General features: G+C 40.5%; 1 protein-coding gene across 2 annotated transcripts in view; it reads left to right on the forward strand.

The window, feature by feature from the left end:
- THEMIS (thymocyte selection associated) overlaps positions 1-17126 on the forward strand; it is a 106996-nt gene that overhangs the window by 21355 nt on the left and 68515 nt on the right. For both annotated transcript variants that reach the window (XM_039533081.1, XM_039533082.1), the window contains 2 exons: positions 4989-5447; positions 9188-10233. In XM_039533081.1, the coding sequence (XP_039389015.1) occupies positions 4989-5447; positions 9188-10233 (1505 nt within the window). The remainder of the gene's footprint in view (positions 1-4988; positions 5448-9187; positions 10234-17126) is intronic.

Here is a 17126-nt window from a genome sequence, read left to right on the forward strand (position 1 = left end):
ATACAACATATTGAAATAGCTTGCATTTTCATAGGAATGATATCCATGTTCCCCTCAACCCCAGCATTTCCAGGGGGATAATGCCACTCTTGCTCCTGCAGCCTACTTGGCTGGAACATTGGCTGGATGATAGTGTTGTCTTTGTAAGTTACACACTCATCAGGACGGCATCCCTGCAAACAGGATACTTTTTTGACATACTGTATGGAGATCGGCTTACTTGTAACTTCTTTAAATGCCTGTCAATGGTGCCATAAATTATAGTGACCCTTATTAAACCCTTAACTATGTCACATGGTACTGAAATTAAGCGTCAGACCTTTGAAACCCTTTTCTGCTGCTCAGATACTGCAAGGCAACTGGAAAGCTACCCTAATGAGCAACTGTGGATTTGCCTTACCTAGGGGAATCCCCCTCAAGAACAGCCCTTCCTTAATGTTAAAACCAAGGTTTAATCACTATTAACTGACCCAGTGCTGAACCCCATTTTTCTTGGTCTGCACTGACAACTAAGTTGTGGTCAGCATTATGTTAGCTAACTCAATTACTCTCAACCATGTTCAAACATAGCCACGTTCTGTAGTGTACACAAGGTCCATAGCTTAGCCATGTTTGTGCATCCACACCAATCATGCTGCTTAACCATGTTGGAATTCTGGGAAAAACTGACAGCTTTCCCATAGCACTTCAGCCGTGGACAGAGCGCCCAGAGGAGATGTATATACAGAGGCACAGGAGGCAGTGAAAGCTGGAATGTTTTAGCACACTGACAGCTGTGAAGACCTAGGATTCTAAAACCAGTTATACAGGCACTGTTAATGATTCCATCTCTACACTAAACCAGACAGCTTCTTACCATGCAGGTTTCTGGCAAGGACACACTTCTGTTAGTTACCATAGGTGCTAGTGGAGTATTAATCATGTTGTATGTGGATATAATCCATGTTTAGAGCCAACCATGCTCCTAACTGGTTATAAACTCAGTTACAAGCTGTAGTGTACACAGGATCTTAGTGAAGCTCCCTTTAGAGTGAAAGGCAATAACTGCTATACACACATTGCAATGTGAAGTTTGCAGTTTGTCATAGTGAAGCAATGATCACACTGAAGTGATTCTGTGACAGAAAGGACTTCACGTTTACGTTAGATCTTTGGCTGAGCACACAAGGCTGTAATTGGTTCCTTACCCCCACCTGGCTGTGTGAACTGACTGCATGCTAAGACTGACTTTGGAGAGTATCCACCTGGTGCTTTCAAAAGGATGGGCACAGGGAGTGGGGTGGGGGGACAACAGCACCTCTTGTGTGGAAGAGAGGTGCAGAATCACTCAGGAGGTGGGGAACTCATGGAAATGCACTCCCCACTGTGCCAAGCTGCCCTGTGTGACTCCCTGTCCCTTCTTTTTCTCCATACCTGGGACAGTGGGCATTTCATCTTAACTATGGCACTGAAATAGCTCTTGTGTGGTCCCAACGGGAAGTGGAAGAGATGGGCTGGGGAAGGCTCATGAGCAGAGCTTTTGGTCTGGTTGGTTGTGTTTTTTGTGGGGAGGAAAGAGCCTTGCTACCTTATTGGGAGAGGATGGCCTGATTCTAAGGGTGCACATGTGCTTGCAGTTACCACTTAATTTGGATTCATGTATATTTTGCAGTCACAACCTATGTGTTTGCTTTTGAAAATTTGGCTTAGAATAATCTATTAAACTTAGTTATAGTTTCTGGGGAATTGGCCTTTTGCTATGGCTGGCCAAAAAACCCGCAGTATAACTATTATTTAAGTGTCTGTATGAGGCAATGTTATCACTGCTGAATCTTGTGAAAAGAAAGCTTAATCACACAGCTCAACGAAACCCAACTGTTCAGTTCTCTAACCTGTCCGTTTCATCTAGGAAAACACTCACAAATATATAAATGTACATGTTTTTCTTGCTGTATGGACTTCTAATAAGACAGCTCCCAAGGGCATGATTAACATGAATTAATAGTGCCCCTAAGGATTAGAGAAGCACATATGCAGCCTCTGCCTTGTAATACTTCCGAGTTGTAATTACCTCATGATAAACCATGCTGCTCTAGTGCCTAAATACTGGTGTCATCCATCTGGTGGCCTGTACTATAATCATGCTAAGGCACATTCTTCTCCCTTGCTCTTATAATCCAGTGGTGGGGTTGGTTGTTTTAATATAGATCAATATTTACTCTATAAATCACTGAACTGCATGAAAAAGGATAATTAGTGTGAACATTTAGGACCAAATTCGTTTTTTGTATAAGTATGTGAAACTACACTGAGAACAATAGAGTTGCACGTGCTTACACCAGCTCTGGATTTGTTCCATAAAGCTTCATTTTCATGATCAGGTGTGGGGGTGGGAGGTGGGGAGCAATACATCAATTTGCCTTTTTGGAGTAGCAAAGCAACTGATTATTATTATTTTATCCTGCATGTAAGAATTGGTGGAGGATGTTTGAACTAGAAGTGTCTTATCTGGGCTTGAGGAATAAAAGTATTGCTTCTAAACTAAGAGAAGCATCATCTACTCTTTGTGCTGTCCACTCTTCAAGCTGGCCTAGAGCATGGCAAGTGCAGCCACTGATAGTACAGTTCCTAAGGTGACATGAATGTTTTGGGATCTATTCTCCGGATTTCCCTTGGGGCCTCACATGGGATTTGGAGGTTGCATCCCCCAACCAGTTCCACAAGGGCATAAATCCTGCTTCTAAGAGAGAACACTTCATCAGAAAGTCTACAAGGTTCTCTGTTTACTCCTCACTGTAGTGCCTGAGCACTTAAATTCTCTCTTTCACTTGCTGCTAGTTTTATCATGGGAGGGTTTCTTTTGTTAACATGAAGATGTTGGTAAAAACTCTGATTTCCTATCTTAGAGGAATGTATCAAGTTTGTCATAATCCTCTGTGGTTTACACTCCAACTGTACCAGTAGCAACAGAGTGTGATAATATTTCAGTGATAAGCAAAGAAAAGAAAAAATAGAGATGAAAGGGAATACTGTCATTGGATCAAATGTTGTGAAGAACATTTTAGACCCTGTTCTACCTTGGAAACCTGCATGTGCTTAACTTTGAAGCCACTGACTGTGTAAAGTTAATCACATGTGTACTTGCTGGAAGGGTTGGGGTCTTAATGTAGTGATGGTCAGAAAAGTGACACTATAAAAATGTTTTTACTCAATGTTGTTGTTTTTTGTCTGAGTCACATCAGCGCACTTTACTGAAGGGGGGGAACGTGTTTACTCCTGCACACTCTCCAAAGCCAGCATAGCTATTGTAGATGAAGCAGGATTCTATTCTACGTCATGAATCATCAACAAAACTTCAGCTAAATTCCACTTGCATAATCTTCATTCCAGGTGGAGATGCAAAAGCCTGAAAGAACACTACAGCTATGTCACTAAATGACATCATCCCCTTTCAGTTTTGTTTGCTGCACCGTTTAATATAGAAGAATCTCCTGCATGTTGCAGTGGTCGTGTCATTTTGTATTTCACCTCAGCTATGCAACATTATAGAATGAGAGACTGTTTTCTCTCTCACACTTTCTCCCATTGAGACTTTATATTCATTCTTTCTTGTTTGTTGTTTTCCTTAATCTGAAATGAAAATAATTTAGATTGAAAAATACTTCTGTAACTTTAGCGCCCTCATGGCCAAGATGGAGTCTGCTCTGCAGGCAGCTCTGGCCAAGAGAAGGCGCGTGCAGGAATGCAGCAGGAGAAATCCCTTCCACCCCAGGGGCACCTGTTCCAACCCCCCAGAATGAACACACCCACACCCACAGGAAAAGTACAATGGATATAAGAAAGGGAGATATTTATTTACAGAGGGATGAGAGGAGAAATACAACAAGGGGAAATATAGGGGGAGCAGTAAAACAGGGCTGCATCCAAGCCAAGGCCCCACGGGCCCAGTGGTAGCACAGTCTGACAGGGCAGACACTGAGCAATGTGTTTGCACACAGAGTTTAGGAGGCCTGAGCAAAGTTCCAGTCCAGTGGTGAGTCTTGGGGGCTCCTGGTTGTCTTCGGTGCCAGTGAACTTTCCCCCAACAAACCCCTCTGGTGCCCTCTCCTGCCGCTCTCTGCAAAGCCCCACAGAGCGACCACCTCCCCACTTAACTAGCTACAACCTCCCTCCTTGTTCCCAGTGCAGTCACAACCCCCAGTACTCACAGCCCCATACAGCTCTGGGCAGCCGTGATACTGGGTCCAGATCTGGCCTGTTCTTCTGGGGCGATTCCTCCCTGGCACAGGGCTCCTCCTGGCTCCTGTCCTGGGGTGTCCCCGATCGGCCTCTCTGTCCTTCCCAGGCTTCAGGCAGGTTCTCTCTGCTTCCTTTGCGAGGGCCTGCGGGCTTCTCCCTCTCTCTCCCTCCGAGCTCCAGTGCCACCCCCTGGAGTTTCCCTCCTTTTTTCTCACTCTATCTCTTCCCACTAGGAAAAAGATTTAAAGGGGCCATGCTCTCTAAACCCCCAAGGGGTTACTTCTTTGTGCATTGAAAACCTAGCAGGATGCTGCTTGATTTTCACATCCGAGTTGATTTTGCAGGGTGGTCAGTTAGAAAAATTATCTTTCCCTCTATATTTTGCACATATTTGCTATGAAAGCTGTTAAGAATTCAATGTACACATGCACAAAGTGTCAATATAGGAACTATGTGTCACTTAAGTCCCATTTAAACTCTAACATTCAGATTTAAGTGGGACTTAAGTGATGCACAGGTCTTGTGCTGGCTGGCCTTCTGCACAGGTTTGAATGTCATCCTCAGAGAATAAGTAATGAAGCTTCATGATTCTGTTTTCATAGAGCCACTTTTCTGACACTACAATCACACTTTAAATGATAAATATTTTCTTTTGTTTTGATTTTGAGTTTTTATTGGCTCCATGGGTTCATGAACTAAAAGTTGATGTGACAGTGAATGCTTGAATATTTCCCAAGTGCCCTTGTATAATATAACATTCGTGTTCTTAGGTCTTTGTAAGATTGTGGCTGATAAAACTCCATATCTCAGCATTGAAGAAATCACAAGAAAGGTTTCTATTGGGCCAACGCGACTGGGCCATCCTTGCTTCTATTGCAATGAAGACATAAAATTGGCAAATTTCACCATCAAACAAGGTGAGCAGATCATGTTCAACTCCATGGAAGAGGTCAATGGGACACTGACTGTGAACTGCGGAGTGGTAAGAGATAACCAATCTCACTCCTTTACTTTGCCACTCTCACAAGAAGGAGAGTTCTATGAATGTGAAGATGACCATATTTACACCCTGAAAGAGATTGTTGAATGGAAAATCCCCAAAAGTAGAAACCGGATTGTGAAATTTACCAATATGTTACATACATGGGACTCCTCTAATCCACTTCCTGAGAATTTTGATGGCTGTCTGATTCTAGCACCGATCTACGAAGTCCAAGGAGTGATGAAATGTAAGTAATAATCTAAGTTAATGAGCTGTATCTCTGTGCTTAGCAGCATGTTCTAAACTGAATTCAAACTGCTCAAAATATCTGTTACAGACAGTGCTTGTTTTGGACAGGTAGAAGATGGGTATTCCATAACCATATTTACTACTGCTGATAGTTTAAAAATGGGGAAAGAAGGGGAAGAATTTTTCTCCTCCTTCCTTCATCCTTTAATTCAAATACTGGCTCCATATCTTTTTATTACAATCTGCTATTGTCATTTTTACTGATACTACTACTATTAAATTATCTTTAGAGAGGAAACTTTTTTTCAAGCAGATAGAGCAGAGAACTAAGAGTTCTGGGTTCTATTCCCAGAAACTCTTATTGACTAACTGTGTTACCGTGGGGCAGTCATTTAATGTATGGCTCTATTTAGCTATCTGTAAAATAGATATAAAGGTAAGTATCTATGTCACAACAGTGTTAGGAGCCTTAATTGTTGTTTGTGAAGTGTGTGGAGATACTCTTGCACATGGTGCTATCTGAATACAAGGTGGATTATTATTATATTACAGAAGCCAACATAGGGCTTGTCTTCACTGCAACAATTAGCTCAAATTATTACACTTGAGTTACTCTGCCTGAGCTAGCCTAGCTTGAGTGAGAGCCAAGTGACTACACTGCAACTACCCAGAGTGATAGGATTAGCAGCTGATGAGATGTAACTTGAGCTTCTGTATCCCCACTACAGTACTAGCTCCAGCATCAGCAGAAAGTGAATTTCAACTCATCCCCCTGATGGGCCAGCTAGCTTGAGTTTAAAATAGTGGTTCTCAACCAGGGGCACACGTACCCCTGGAGGTATGCAGAGGTCTTCCAGGGGCAGGGCCGGCTCCAGGGTTTTTCCCACCCCAAGCGGTGGGAAAAAAAAAAAAAAGTCCACAATCGCAATTGTGATTGCGATAGGTGGCAGCTTCACCGCGCCGCTTTCTTCTTCTTCGGCGGCAGTTCGGCAGCAGGTCCTTCCCTCCGAGAGGGATTGAGGGACCCGCCGCCGAAGAGCCTGACGTGCCGCCCCTTCCCCTTGGCCGCCCCAAGCACCTGCTTGCTGAGCTGGTGCCTGGAGCCGGCCCTGTCCAGGGGCACATCAACTCATCTAGATATTTGCCTAGTTTTATAACAGGTTACATAAAAAGCACTAGTGAAGTCAGTACAAACTAAAAATTCATACAGACAAAATGAGAAAGTAAGCATTTTTTCTGTAATACTGTGCTGTGACTCTTTTGTATATATGTCTGATTTTGTAAGCAAGTAGTTTTTAAGTAAGGTAAAACTTGGGGCACATAAGACAAATGAGACTTCTGAAAGGGGTACAGTAGTCTGGAAAGGTTGAGAGCCACTGGTTTAAAGCACCAAATAACTTGAGCTAGAGATTTTTGTGTGCATGCAGTGACCCGGTTAGGAACAAAATTTGAGCTCTATCCTGAGCTAACTAAAACAAAATTTAAAAATGCACAGACTATTTTTTAGAACGCCCATGAAACAGGAAAGAATAAGTGAATCATTTTTTTAAGGACTTAAAAATTGCGGTGTGTGTTTATGTACATATGTATATAATTTTTGTTTGTAAAAAGGATTGATTTTGTCCACTGCAAGATACTGGGCAGTCAAGATTTTTCAGCTTTTTCATGAAGAAAATTACATTGTTAGCCCCAGATCCTGCAAGTGCTTATGCACACACTTGACTTTGCTACTTTGGGTGGATTAATCATAGCAGTAAAGTTGAGCACATGTGCAAGTATCTGCTGGATTGGTGCCTAATTTCCTGCAAGGTTTTTCTGCCTTATGCCTGTATCAGATACAGCTCCATGAAAATGGAATCATATTAGTATGTCATTCAGCAGCATGTTTTGCAAAAAACCCTTTACAATGGATATTTCTCCAAGGAATGATATAAGTAAATGGCTAAAACAGAGGACAAGGAAAGACGGATGGGCAGCAATTGTTTGTGCAAGACACAACATTTGTTAAATGATTGATTGGAGATATTCCATCAAGTCCAATATCCAGCTAATAGGCTTACTGTGTATCTTCACATGCTAAAATACTCAATTTTTCAAAACTGTGGCTGGATTCAGTGGTTTGGGCCCCAATCCTGCAATCCACATAGCTGTATCCCTATGCCCACTTAGATCCAAACTGCAGGATCGAAGCCCTAAGTAAAAATTAGTTTAGTTTCCTAAAAAACTACCAAATGGTTGTGAGATAATGTGAAATATGCACTTGCCTCTCAACTCCACATCCTGATGTGTGCCTTACTTGTTTTTATTTGCATTTACATGTATGTTTTTCACAGTGCATTCAATATGTAAACTACATTAAATGTCTCCTAAATGTTGATTTTAGAAATGAGTCACTCTGCACCTGGTTAACTGTTTACTTGTGAACTGCAAAAAATGGATCCTCACTGTTCGTTAGAAAACAGTGAAGCTCTCTCTATAGATTTTAAATGAAGTAAGGCAAACTCGGTTCTCAATTAAAAGATCACTGGTAAGAGGGTGGTTAATTACATTTTCAGAGGCTGTGGGCAGGAGTTATACATGTGTCCATTCTCTCTCCCCCACCCCCGACCCCACAATAACTAGATTGATGTATGTAACTCCCTCCGCAGCTCATAGAAAATGTATCCATTTGTAGACTATTGTTTTAATTCTCACTAATCACCCTTAATTTGGCAACATTTCTTCACACTAGTCAAAATGTTTGGCTCCTGAAGACGATAATATGACAAGGGCAGAGTGTGCATACACAGATGCTGACCAGCTGTCATAAATTCTTATTATATAAAATGTACATTAAGTACTGAGTTTAAAGAGTGAAGAATTAGTATATCATAACACATGAAGTATAAATGTAGGATCTGCTATGCAGCATGTGTATGTATGTACAATAAAAAACTTAACGAAGGAGGCCTTTAAATAATGTTCCTTGTTAAATTACACTGTCCTGAGAACTTGTTTATAATGAAAATAGCTAGGACCAAATTTTCAAATGACCCTTAATAGTATCCTCAGTTTTGCACCTGTAATTACTAGCACATGCAATTTTGCAAATGCAATTATAAGAACATAGGAATTGCTGTACGGGATCAGATCCTCTAGTGCAGTATCCTGTCTCTGACAGTGGCCAGTACTCGATGCTTCAGAGGAAGGCGCAAATAGTGGACAATTCTGGGATAAGCTAACCACGTACCCTGGAACATGAAGGTTTATATCTCTTCTTTTAAAAAAGCAGTGTTGGTTTTTATAATAGTTAGTGTAATTGTAGATGTTTGGTTTCATTATCCATATTAATATTATCACCTTTTAAAATCCTGCTAGTTTTTGGCCTCAGTGGCATCTTGTGGCAATGAGTTCTGTTAGTTCATTATGCACTAAATTTATTTCTGTTCAATTGGTATTCTTAGAGAAGGTAAATTGGGGCACTTTATTGAGCTTTTCTGTACATTTTGTTATTTTGTGTACCTCTATTGTCTCATCTCATTTATTTCCTCTTCCATTAGATGTCTAACTGCCTAATTGCTCCTGCAAATGAAATAGACATTTTAAATTATAATATTTGCATTGATAATTGGCAAAATTGTGGACACAATCGTTGTACAACATCTTAGAGGGTTTTTTTAAGTTGTCTCTTGGAGTGTGTATATTTCATTACAAAATCAGTGTGAAAACAAAAACTGACTTTTACCTTTTTCCTTTCAGTTCGAAGGGATATAGTTCATATCCTCTCTGATCTAGATATTGAAGTCATAGATGTAACAGACTCTTATGATATTAGCTGTTTCCTTCATCCATTATCCATGGAAGATGTATTTGAAAGGACAAGCAAAGAATTTCCTATGGTTGCTGAGGTAATAGAAGGGCCCACAGGAAGACAGCAACCTTATAATTTATTATGTCCTGGGAAGGAAATTGTCATTCACAAAAAGTACCAGGCAAAAAGAATCCTCGCATCTGAGATCAGAAGTGATTCCCACAAAAGACACTTTTTAATTCCTGCCAGCTACAAAGGAAAGTTCAAAAGAAGACCTCGGGAGTTTCTAACTGCCTATGACCTGGAGATAGCAAGAAGTGACAAGGAGCAGCTTCATGTTGTAGCAACTAAAGCCTTTGATTCTCCCCATGCAGAATTGTTTTCTGTTTCTGTTGGAGACCAGTTTCTAGTTCAACAGCGCCAGACCGGTGAAGTCATATATCAGGGAAGGAAGAAAGTGATAGATGTTTTGGCCTGTGAACAAATATTAAGTGAGGCCTATAAGGAAGTGCTTCTTCCTATGTATATGGAAGGCGGCTTTGTAGAAGTGATTCATGACAAGAGACAGTACCAGCTTTCAGAGCTTTGCAGAGAGTTCCGCTTGCCCTTTAATGTCAAAGTGTCTGTGAGGGATCTCTCCATTGAGGAGGATGTCTTGGCTGCTATGCCTGGACTGCAGCTTGAAGAAGAAATCACAGACTCTTACTTGCTAATCAGTAGTGCTGGCGATCCTGCGGACAGTTGGGAAATTCCTGTGTATCGTCTAAATATGTCTGTTCAGTTGCTCAGCAAATCTGTTGATGAAACTGTATCCTCCCCAACTAGGACTATTGTGGAAGAGATCAGTGAAGAACAATATTACATGGTGAGGAGATTTGAAAACCAAGTCCTACTCCCACCACCCAGACCTCCCAAAAAGCCAACAACACTGGAATCAAAACCTCTTCTTACTCTACCAGAGCGAAGTATGTCGGATGCACCACATGCTGTGAAGGTAGGACATTTCTTCTATTATATATCCTTTGGCATATGTTTGAGGTACTTCACAATCCGCTTCCATTTTATGTTGGCTTGTGTTTTATGTTAAACTCATTTATCTTCATGCAGCATTTGAGATGGCAGTGAACCCCACAGGATAGACAAATGAGCTGCCATACATCTTGACTAGAACTTAACATTGAGGGCTGAATCCTCCGTTGGTGTAAATTGATCTGTGGCCAGTTGAAGATCTGGCCCTAGAGCTTTGGGGTTGACTAATCCTTTGTTGCACTGGTGTATAAGTGAGGGGACAATTTGGGCTATTACACTAAATGCTTTAAAATGGGAACTACATGTTGATTCGATACATTAACAGAGAATTTTGTTCAGATAGAGATCACAGAATTTGAATTTGTATTTGAAATTTACACATAGACATTCTACAGAGATATTTTTGTTCTGAATATTTTGCATTGTATCCAAATATTAACTAGATTTTTGAATGAAAAGTATTGATTTTCATAAAGCTACTGAAGTTTCAATATTTCACCAAGGCAAAGAGCACATACAAAAGTGCCCATTATAGATGGACAAGTATGGGAGTATTTTTAGTAGCAGTTAAGCCATAACAATTGTGCTTGTCATTGGTTTTCTGCTATACGTTGAAAGAACTATATATAGAAAGGTGACTTGATGAGGACTCAGCAGGGAAACAAGTACAGGGCCTGCTCAGACTATGTGTGTATCTCTAGTTACAGCTCCCATTGCCCTCTCACTTTCCTGTTCAAATACAAATCCACCAAAAGAAAAAAAAAGACTAATTTTACATTAATTATTAATGCAGTTGAGTCTCCAGAATGTGACTAGTTACATCTTGGTGAGTATGATCCACTTGGAACGCAAACAGGAATTGATGCGTTTACATTTTTTAAAAAAATAAGGGCCATATTGTGCCTTTTGCATCCACGTTTGGAGGGGAACATCTTTGCGCCTCTCCCCTCATGTGCTGAATGTTGTTCATCTCTGTGGCAGCATTTTCTGCCTCTGTTCCTAGGACAGAGAGTTTTCCATGGGCCTGAGGATCCATGCAGAAGTAGCAAGCAGGCCCAGGGAAAAGTGGATGGGGGGAAGATACACATTGTTCTGATACCAGTCCTGTGGAATCCTTCAGATACAAGTATTAAATTAAGAGGCTATGCTGATTTCCTCTCTCTTCCCTCCAAGCTGGTGAAGCCCCTTCACTGACCTTTTTTCGGGAGGGGGTGGGGGGTGGAATGGAGGCTGAGGGGGAGCTCACAGCCAGCTGCTGTCCGGGGAGAATTCCTAATAGCAAGGATCCATTAAGCCATGCTGCCAGCTAGTGGGGACATATAGAAGGCATGGGTTCCAGAATTGGTAGAGAGGCCTGAGGCCTGTGTGATGTTGTGGTCTGAGGTACTGGATGGGAACCCAAGAACTCTTCCCGAGGTCTATTTCATAGGCAACTGAACCACCAATCAGGAGGCGGCAATCTGCCCACTGTACCAGTGTGTATGTGTGTGAGAACTATGAGCTGGTGTCTGACTCTGGATTAGTATTGTGCAAAAGATGTTATTTTACTGCAGCTAGCAGGAGGCAGTTAGAATAACAGAGATACATTATGGTTCATTTGTACATTTGTGAGCGACTGCAACCGTAGACTTCAAATACTTGGATAAAGAAACACATGTAAGCAAATGACATTTTTATGAAAGCTTGCAATAAATAAATAATAAATTAGAGTCAAAATGTTAGCTCGATACAGATTTGTAAATTTTCTTTTCCTGGAAAGGTGAAACAAGTAGATATCCCTTATTCATAAGATTAAACCCCCAAGCTCTAATATAATAGATTTAGAGTCAAACAGAATGTATTATCTCTCCATCCTGAACAGAGAGAGGCCTTTGAGAATACCTGGATCTGTGCTGATGTTTTCCTGCTTTTGCCCAGTGGTGGTGGGGCAAGGGGCAGGAGGCTACAATTTTCTTCTGAACATACCTGCTAAGTCTGAAGGTTCAGAAATTTGCCCAAATGATAAATGGCCTAATCTGCATATTTTATGACACTGCATTGCCTCATTTGCATAAATGACTGCAAACATCCAAATGAGCAGAACATAAATCCAAGAAGGTTGATGCATGGAAAGAACTTTAGGATCATAGGAATTGCCTTGGTTCTATCTGGCTCTGGTATCTCCCCAGCTGACGTTCAACTAACTCTGGCACCTCCTGGAGGCTCTGCCTCTGGTTGCTCCTTGTCCTGATCTGGGTGAAAGGCTGTCTTTTGGTTGGTGGCCCTGCGGCTAGGTGCTGCTGCCTTGCAAGGGAGATATGGTTGCTTCCTGCCATCAGCTGGTCATGCTTTGGTTGGGCTGATAGCCCCTAGCTGGGAATTCACTTTGATTGCTCATTTACCCTTGTTTCCTGGCAGGAGAGAAATGGAGGAGGCTCTAACTGCACCTGCCTGCTGCTTCCTGGCTGGGGTGGAATCACAGAAATATAGAGATTGAAGGGACTTTGAGAGGTCATCTAGTCCAGTGAAAAGAGAGGGTTGCAAGAAGCCAAAATATATAACTATAGGAAAATACTCTATCACTGGAAAACCATCTCTCCGCAATAGACATGGAATTTTATAATAAAATAAAAAAAAGGAAAAGAATGATAAAAATACAAGATATAACAAATCAATATATCTGTGGTAAGTGTGGACATTACTGTCAAATGTATATTGATGGCTCCAAAGAGGAAGCAAAAGCCCTGAATATCGGGACTGTCCCTATAAAATCAGGACATCTGGTCACCCTAACTGGGAATGATATACTTAATGAAATATTGCTGCTAACAAACAAATTAGTGCAATGCGATCTGACTGTGGTAATAGCATGGATCCTGGCACATGTAGGGATTGCTGGCAATGCATAGGCAGACAAAGAGGCAAAAAATGCTATTGAGCATGAACAAGTTGGTCTAGACATCCCATTAAGCAAATTGAATTTACACACTTAATAAAAAATGAGATAAGGAAGGAATGGCAGGAACTTGTGGCTATGTGAAATGAAGGCGGGAAGGCGGGAAAGGAGGGAATCTGTGAAGTATGCCCAATAGTTGAAAATGTTTATATAATCCAAAGACCTGAGAGGAAGAGTGAAGTGGCCCTATTCAGAATTTTAACAGGTCATTGTGGATTAAATAGTAATCTATTTCTAACAAACAAATTTAAGGATGGATTTAAGGTCTGAGAAACAATAGATCATCTCTTATGGACCTGAAAAGACTGTACCAGTAAAAGGAGATATTTATACGGAAAACTCAGAAATCTTGGAGTAATAAAATTTTCTTTGCAACACTTGTACAGAATGCAAGGAAAATGGGGCCCACTTAAAAAAGCAATTCTGCAATTTTTAATCATCCTGGGAAAGGTGACAGACTTTGTCATAACCTGTCTATGAAATCCAGTGGAGAGCAGCCATAGACTCAGGAAGTGAGCCTGCTGTGCCACAGAACCAAAGGAGAAGGGGCCTGGCAGGGGCAGCTAGTGGAGAAAGGAGGCAGTAGCTGAGGATGGTGGAGAGAGAAGGCTGGCTGGCAAGCAGTTGAGGAGGAGGAAAGGTGGAGGACTGCAGCTGGTCCCCAGCTGAAATGAGGCTGAACGTTGAACCTGACAATGGAGGTCAGTGGGGAAAAAGAGAAAATTGTCTTGGATTATGAAGGAGAAAAAACAAGGGATGAGGGATGGTCTCGGATCAGGAAAAATTAAAAAAAAATTAGCTATATCAGGTTTGAAGAATAAGGAATTCATAGAAATTTAAAAAACCAGGATAGAAGTCAGCATTTTATAACTGTTAGACCAGAGAGAGACGATGTGAAAACAGAAGATGTTGAACCCCTGAAAATGGCAGAATGGATAAAGCAAAGTGTTGGAGTCATTCAAAGAGCTAAAATAATTGCTTTGTGGTGATCTATTGATAGAGTGTACACATAAAGAACAAGCTGAAAAACTTCTAAAAACTGTAACCTTAGGGAAAGTGAAAGTTACTTCTCAACAGCCTAAATTCCTGATTGAAGTAAGAAGGGTTATGTATGAAATGCTACAAGGATTATCTGAGGATGATATCGAAAAGAGTATAGGTGAAGATAAAGTATTGTTTGTTAAATGGCTACTTAGTTATGGGGGGTGGGAAGGCCATCTATGACTGTACATGTAACACTTAAAGGTAGAACACTTCCCAGTAGGATCCAAATGGATTATCAATATTTTGGGGTTAAATCATATATTCCTACTCCCCACACTGCTGGGGAGGAGCTTTAATTGTCAAAGGTTTGGACAGCCATTTGTAAGGGTACAATGTGGTGCAGTACATGTGGAGGAAATAACTCCCATGACAAGTATATAGAAGGAACAGAACATAAATGCAGCACTTGCGGGGGAAAGCACAGTGCAGCAATAAAGGATGTGCAGTAGGAGAATAAGCTAGAGAAAAATGAAACCTGTTCACAAAGTATCTCATGCAGAGGTTATCAAAAGATACACACTGCAGAAAATAGGAAAAAAATACACAAGGAAAAAAAAAGATGTTCAGGGGCAGCAGAACACATATCTGATCAGGAAGGAGAATATAAGAGGAATGGGAGATGATGTATTGCTTGTAAGTAAAGAGAAGTGTATAGTGCTCATTATAGAAGTAATTAACTGCACCTTGCAGATGGAGAAAAAACCTCAAAGGTTTGAAATCACAGCAAATGCAGCAGAAAAATATGTAAAGACAGACAACCTCTCAATAGACCGTATTAACAGGATTTTGACTGAAGGCAATAATATAGCTTAAATAACATGATCTTAATGATCCTTAGCTGGAATGTACATGGTTTAATAGTGCATAGACAGGAATTTAAGAAAGCCATATCTAAAATGGGGAAAAACGCCTAATGTCATATGTGTGCAAGAAAGACTGGTAATAAGTAAACTTGTGTTCAATCTATGGAGGTATGATGTACTCTGGAGGGATCGAGACGCTACCAAACGAGGGGAGGATTTAGCTACATCAAAATGGATGCGCAGAAACTATGTTCTGAATATAATGCTATTAAGATTCCCATGCAGAACAAAATCACTTACATACAGATGTATAATTTTTATAATCCATGTAAAAATTAGTTAATTTAGAACTAGAAAAATTATGTAATGTCAAAAACCCTTTGATAATTTGCAGACACTTTAATAGTCATAACGTGCTATGGTGAAGTAAGAAAACTGACTGAAATGGTAAATGTTTAGAACAATTTATTGATATGCATAATGGTATATTGAACACAGTAGCACCTACTAGATTTAATTGATTGGATGGATCCTCTTCAGTTTGGATCTGGGAATTGCAACAAATAAAATAAGCTAGTAAATGGGAAATGATCACTTCCTATACTTATTGGGTATTAAGGCTGAAGAAATGTCAAAAAACATGAAAAGAGTTCTGAACTGGAATTTAAAAAAGCTAATTGGGACCCTTTCAAGATTAAGGATGATGAATATTTATGCAGTAGCTGTACAACTGACAATCTAGGAAAATTCTATAACAATGTAATAAAAAGAATTACAGCGACAGCTGATCTGGCCATCTACAAAACACCAAATTTTCCCCAATTTAGAAATTCGGTTCCCTGGTGGAATTATGATCGCAAATTAGCAATCAAGGAAAGAAATAAGGCATCCAAGCAAACAAACATATAGTGAATACTAAAGACTTAAAGAATTATAAAAGATGTAAGGTGGTGATGCAAAGAATTATCAGAATGACAAAAAAAGAATGTTGGAGAAATATATGTTGCTAGGTTCAAGGTTTTCAGAAATATATAAGCAAATTCAAAGAATGACTGGAATTGGAAGTAAAAGTCTTAAATAATGAAGCAATGAAACTAAGGTCTCCAACTTAGGAAAGGCAGACATTTTAGCAAAAGAATTCCAAAAGGTCAGTAGTGATATGAATCAAAGAAATAGGTTTTGTGAAAAATATGGAGGTTTATTGAGGATTACTGTGAACTATTAAATGGCTGGAGAGAATATGCTGATGATGTGTTAAACAAAAGTTTTAGTATGTAGGAGCTTATTTTAGCCACTAGAAAAAGGAAAAATACAGCTCCAGATAAAGATAATATAAGGAAGGACAAGATTATGTCATGGAAGTAACAGAGTCTGTGATTTTTTTTAGAGACCTTTGTGACATTTTCTGCTTGAGCCCAGGGTGGCGGGCCCATAGCTGTCAGCCCACGAGCCAGAGCTCTCAGTCGCCGTGGGCAGCGGGGAGACCTCAGAGCTCTCAGTCACTGCGAGTGTTGGGGCCCCTGGAGCTCCCAGCTGCTGTGGCTTGGGCTTAGGCTTCAGTTGTCCCATCAGTCCCTCCTCCCCCATTATTTTTAGTAAAAGTCAGACAGATCACAAGCGTCCGTGAATTTTTATTTATTGTCTGCGACTTGTAACTTTTACTAAAAATAACCGTGACAAAATCTTAACCTTAAATATAAGTAATGGAATGCGTCAACACTTGTCAGAATAAAGTCTAAAGATTCTGTTGCAGTTATATAATGATATTTTGGGAAAAAGATAGCTGCCAGTAGAATGGAAACAAGTATTGGTAATACCAGTGAGGGAACCAGGCAAGGTACATGCAAGACCTGACACTTACAGGCCCATTGCCCTCAGAATGTATGTGGGGAAGATCATGGAAAAAATGATAAATGTAAGACTTGTGGAATACTTGGAGAAAAATAATATTATAACTGACATACAAAGTGGAGAGAGAGAGAGAAAAATGCACAGTTGACCATATAATCAGATTACAAACAGAGGTACAAAAAAGCATAAGGACAAAGAACTTTGTGGTAAAAGTCTTCCTGGCCT

The sequence above is a fragment of the Mauremys reevesii genome, linkage group 3, assembly GCF_016161935.1.
Source record: "Mauremys reevesii isolate NIE-2019 linkage group 3, ASM1616193v1, whole genome shotgun sequence".
Classification (NCBI taxonomy): Eukaryota; Metazoa; Chordata; order Testudines; family Geoemydidae; genus Mauremys; species Mauremys reevesii.